Source organism: Poecilia reticulata, linkage group LG18 (assembly GCF_000633615.1).
Source record: "Poecilia reticulata strain Guanapo linkage group LG18, Guppy_female_1.0+MT, whole genome shotgun sequence".
Taxonomy (NCBI): domain Eukaryota; kingdom Metazoa; phylum Chordata; class Actinopteri; order Cyprinodontiformes; family Poeciliidae; genus Poecilia; species Poecilia reticulata.
In genome coordinates, this window is record NC_024348.1 from 20596796 (window position 1) to 20602672 (window position 5877).

Consider the following 5877-nt stretch of genomic DNA (forward strand, 5'->3'; position numbering starts at 1 on the left):
TCTCTTCCTCGGATTTAACGTTGATTTCTGTCTGATCGTCCATCTCTTCCTCGGACTTAACGTTGATTTCTGTCTGATCGTCCATCTCTTCCTCGATTTTAACGTTGATTTCTTTCAACTCTGTCAATGTTTCTTCAACAGGAGTTTCCTGCTCGTTTATAAACTCTCTCTGAGGCGGAACTGAAGGCATTTTTATTGCAAACACGGGAATATTTACCTAAAACACCAAACTTGTTGAGGAGCTAATGCTACATTGTGTGCGCTGTAGCTTTCCGTGTGTTTCACTTTGGCTGTACCGAGGAAACTGTAAACGATTTTTAGTTCCCCTTTGAATTTTCCGCTTTGAGCCTCCTCTCAACATACAGTTTTATTAAATATTTTAGGACATTAAGGAAATGTTCATTTATTTCAGTGTGTGAATCACTCACTGTGAATAATTACACGCAAACTGATGTTTCCAAGCCTTTTATTTCTGTTAATTATGAGGATTTTCTACAGCTAATGGAAACACAGCATTTATCCAACCAATCCAATCCAATCCAACTTTATTTATAAAGCACTTTAAAACAACCACAGCTGATACAAGGTGCTGTACAGTAAAACACAACATAATAAAAAATAAAAATAAAAAAAGAACTAAAAAAACTCTTACAGTTTAAAAACAAAAACATACAATTTAAAACTAGATCCCGCTGGTGTTGAAAGCCAAGTAAAATAAATGGGTTTTAAGACGAGCTTTAAAAGTTTTTATGATTAACAGTGTCTGTTATGGTTGAAACCATAGACATAATATAAGAGTAGACACCTCATGGCCGCTACATTTATAAACAATTGTAATTTTTAGGTATGTTTTTAATAGATAGTTCAGCATATTTAAATATGCTTAGTGGCTATAATAGAATAGGAATAGAATATTCTGATATTGATGTATGATGAGCACTTTACAAAGCACACAGCCGTTCATGATTTATTTAATAAATTATTTAGTAATATCACCAAGCACTGTAGCTAATATTAGCTGGTATCTCGCCGGTTGACATAAATACAGTAAAGTAATATTATAATCTCAAAATATACAAAATAATATGCCCATCTTACTTGTGAAATGTTGTTTGTGGAGCCCTCACATCAATAGTCCATCGATCCGAACAACAATATCCCTCAGTGCTGAGGTATCTTCTGCTGTTTTGGTTGAGCAAAGTAGGAGGGACGACCGCTCCAAGATGGCCGCCGTGTTTACTGCGCCGGAGCAGCCAATGCGGGGTCTACTCTTATATTATGTCTATGGCTGTTTCATCCATAGACCACAGACATAAATACGTAGATGCCTCATGGAGTGGATCGGCCCGTTGCTGTGATACGTAACAACGTCCGCCATATTGAGTGTGGAATATGTGCTAGTAAACTGATACAAGTAAATGGGCCGAACTTCAGAAAGTGCCGTTCTCTACAAAGTATTTTAAATTAATTCCTGTCATTGACACATTTTCTCACACACATTAATATATTTGTCAATCAAAGAAATGACTAAAGGCAGAGTTTCTAACTTTTGATGTGATTATTTAATTGTTTTGGGGCATTTCTGAATAAAGAGCACAATGTTTTTATTTGATAGAAATGATTCTGATCATTCTTATATTGACACTGATGAACAGACACACTTTAACAGTGTTTAATTAAAGAATATATTTTCATAATTCGATAATTCAATGTACATTTAACGTTTCAAGACAAGCAATTTTCTTGTATTTATTTTTTATACATTGAGAAATGACTTTTGATTTATAAATCAGTCATTGTCAAACATTAAACTACATATTTTTCTTACTTTTTTCCAGAGAAAAAATATTTGTTACAGTTTGTCAACTCTGCTATTGACAGCAAAGAGTGAAAATAATTCTAACAGAGTAAATTATTATTTTTTCATTACATAAGCTGCATTAATACACTAATACTTTAGATTCAGATATTTAAAAATACACAAAAAGTGAATGAATAAAACATTTATTATACTGGGAACACTGGTCACAGGCAGGGCTTCAGTCTGCTGGTCACACTGGGAGAACTCCAATGACTTGAGACGTCCTGGTTCACAGGCTAAAGCCAAGAATAAAAGAGAAATCATCCAAAAGTGTAATAGAAAATACATGTTTCTTTCACATTCAGAAAAATACATTTTCAGCATGTTTGGCTCTGACTCGTAGCATCTTTATAGCTAAATACCGACATGAAGGACAGCAGCGAAATTAGCCTTTTTATTATTTAAAGTGAGCAAAACCTGATCATACTGACCACTTAATATGTATTTATATTATATTATATTACATTATTTAGATATTTAGGATAACAGCAGTGACGAAGAAAGGTGAAGAAGCTCTGGTGAGGTCTTCATTTAGTTTATTGAAATATGTGTTAACTGTTTTTAATTATTAAATAAACTAAACTATTTTATTATGAGAGGAGCAAGTCAGGGAAGACATAGGAGAGTCAGGTGGAGTTTCAGAGAGTGAAGATATAAACATATTACTTTCAATAAAACCAGAAAGGAGAACAGGTGAAGACGGATGTCAGGTTGATTTCTTTCAACGTTTCAATATGTTTTTTATTATTTCCACACTATAAGGGTAATGGTTAGGAGACGATAAGAAAAGTGCTGGAGGAGAGGTTTAAAAATGAATGTGAAAATTTTTGCTACACAGTAAATAGAGTTGAGATGTATAATAATGTATACATCTGAAAATTAAGTTGCTTAAATTCTCATTCTGTATGATAAAAACATACTTTTTATATTTAGTTCACATTCTGACATTACTGTACATCACTGTAATGTCTGTAAATCCATGAATCCATGCAGGGACATCAGGCTGCAGAGAGTCAGAGGGAGGAAGAGACAGAAACACATCTGTAGATATTTTTAGTTAAATGTTTGCGGCTAAAAATGACAGGAGAATAAAAACATTTAGGTTTTTGCCTCAGTGTTTTTTATGGCTCATGTTTGGTAAGTTAYTGAATGCAGAGCTGGAAAGTGAGACTGAGTTAACAGTGAGGAGCTAAAGGTCTGTTAGACGTGAAAAATATCATTTTTATTTATTTTGTAGATCAAACTGTTGCACTGATGTAGAGAGATGTTCAAGAAGAACAACACTTGTTTTTCAGATTTTAGTTTTGTTGGTCAAACTGCTGCATTGAGTTTAAAACTGCAGAGTCCTAYTTTATTATTTGTTTTTTACTTTGGTTTTAGAAAGAGGTAGAACCAGTTCAATTACCAGTCAATTTATATCAATGCATTTTGACCAATAATCAAATGTCTTTTGACCAATAAGATATATCAAAATCCGGTAGCCTGTATGTGCTACCAGAGTATTTAGCTTTCTAGTTGTGAGGAAAATGCTAAAGTGAGTGTTCATCCTGGAATGATGGTCATTAAACTATGCATAACTTTAATCCAATTATTGGATTGTAGAATATTTGTTACTGAAACAAGGGGTCAAATTAGAGTAACGCATTACTGATGTGATGATGGAATAATTGTTTGACATTTCTGCTCAAACTATTTACTGATCTGTCAGGTTTCCGATATGCGTCCCCCCTAAAGACAGACTCGTTCCTACGCCCTTGGGCATTGCTGATCCGTAGCGTGGCACTGGTGAAGGAGCTGAGGCGAAGAAAGATGGTGCGGGTTGAAAACAGTTCGGTCACGTGTCCGCTTGCCAGAGGTGGACCGTGGAGTTAGGTGGTGAGGGAGCGGGAGATGGAGAAATCCCAGTCAGGCGAGAGAAAGGGGGAGACGCTACTTGAAATCATCGAGAAGTCTCTTGCATCTGAGGAGCGTCCTGGCAACCCGAGACGGGCGTAGAGGGGGAAATCCGGAGAGGTGCTGACTATGACGGCATGCGGAAGTGAGAGAAGCTTGGCAGGCGGAGGAAGACGGCCTTTTGCTGCTTCCATCAGATCATCTCTTTTGATTCTGTCGTCTTTCTTTACGTGGCATCTTTAAACAGGCTGCCACCTCCACGTAGCTACGCAGTTAGCTATCTTGTCTCACTGACTGTGCTGGAGGTAATGCGTCGTGCATCACGGGCCAAAGGTCAAAGTTAACCAGGTGACCAGAGGGCTTGTTATGTTTTCGGAGGTGAATCGTAGAGTAAGCGAACCCTCCTCCCCCGGCAGGTGAGAGATAGGCGGGAGAAACTGCTTGAAATGATCGAGGCTGGGCCAGGAGAAAACTCTTGCATCTGAGGAGCGTTTGAGGGGAAAAAAGAAAGGACCAACGCAGGGTGCGAGGTCGAAGGAAGGGAAATCACGAAGCTGTGGAGAAGCTGAGACGTGCAGATGAACGGATTGAACGCAGCTGGGAAGCAGCTGACGGCTTGGGTGTGGATCCTTTTATGCAGAGCCTGATTGCTGATAGAACGCGCCGGTGAGGTCCAGCGATGAGGTCGGAGATGAGCATGACGTCGATGGGCGAACGAAGGGGGTGGAGTCTTCCAGCCTGAACTTCCGCTAAAGCTCCATAAGTCTTTCTTATTGAGATAATATGGATCAGATCCTAAATATACACATATTTTTTCCGAGATACCTCGGTTGTTCCATCCTATTTAGGGCATTAGCTGCTAGTTGTGATCAACTTTGCTTTGTTTTGAACCGGAGAAATCCCCTTCTGGACCTCCATCTGAATTTCATGCATCATCTGGGTCACGTGACTGAAACCCAGCAACTGCAAGGATCTTTAGATGCTTTACTTAAAGCTGATGTTTAAAAATATGGCAAAAGTTAATGACACTGAATAATCCAGCAATATTTTTTCAAACCAACATTTATTAAAAAGAACATTCTGCTCAAAATACTAGTGTACATTAACATTCAATCATACATGGAAAAAATGTAAAAGCTAAACTCAATTATTCTACAAGGTACAGAACTCCATGAAAATCAAAATGCACAGAAATGAATCCTGCTGAAYGTGTGACCGTCTWTAAYTTCAGTWTCTAATGGGATACTGATGGGCATCTTAAGCACAAATACGACTAAGTAAAACAAAAAGCTGGATTAAGAAAAAMAAGMTGGTAGTCAAAAGTAGACCTAAGGTTTATCTTGGTCAGACACTGAAAGGTAAAGGTAATTTCATTTATATAGTACATTTTCAGTAACAAGGCAATTCAAAATGCTTTACAGTAGTTAAAAGGAAAAAACTAAATAACAAACCTAAAGGAAAGAGCAAAATATTCAGGATTGATAGGTAAGTATAACTTATAACTAATTCATTTTCTGGTTTGAATATAATAGCAGTCTAAAACTTTGCAAAGGTAATTAGTAGATTTGGAGGATGTGCAAAGAAATGCTCCAAAAATATAGAAAAGACAGGACAAAAACAGAGCAAGGAGAGCAGGCATGGGCAGGGAGGGAGCAGAGGAAAAAAGCGTCCACCTTCGCCGAGAGCAAGAGAGAAAATACAGTCACAGTGAATCACTAGCAGTCTGCAACAATATGTTGACTTTAACATTTTCKACTTGCTGCTTTCTTCCTAAGGCTCGTCACATAAGGACTTCCTAGTCCTTATGTGACGTGTTAAACTACTTCTATTGTTGTAACTCTTTCCACAAGTCCCACAAGAGAAAAGCTTCTCGCATGTATGAACATTCATATGATCATTTAGACWGTCCTTTCGAGAGTAACTCTTTCCACAGGTTCCACAAGAAAAAGGCTTCTCACCTGTATGAATTCTCATGTGAATAGTTAAACTATGTCTAGAAATGCAACTTCTTCCACAGATAGCACAGGTGAAAGGCTTTTCACCTGTGTGAATTCTCATATGCTGAGTTAAAGACGTTTTTGTCCTGTAGCTTTTTCCACAGGTTCCACAGGAAAAAGGCTTCT

General features: G+C 37.5%; 1 protein-coding gene across 6 annotated transcripts in view; it reads right to left on the reverse strand.

Annotated features, from left to right (window-relative positions):
* Nucleotides 1-5877, reverse strand: part of LOC103480810 (gastrula zinc finger protein XlCGF8.2DB-like) — a 78826-nt gene that overhangs the window by 57466 nt on the left and 15483 nt on the right. The window contains exon 1 of one of the 6 annotated variants that reach the window (XM_017310375.1): nt 44-464. The exons of 2 other annotated variants lie outside the window; for them this stretch is intronic. In XM_017310375.1, coding sequence (XP_017165864.1) covers nt 44-190 — 147 coding nt within the window. In that variant the 5' untranslated portion in view covers nt 191-464. Of the gene's footprint in view, nt 465-1098; nt 1122-5560; nt 5872-5877 lie in introns of those variants that run through there. 3 more of the 6 variants (XM_008435991.2, XM_017310380.1, XM_017310377.1) reach the window with 3 other exon arrangements.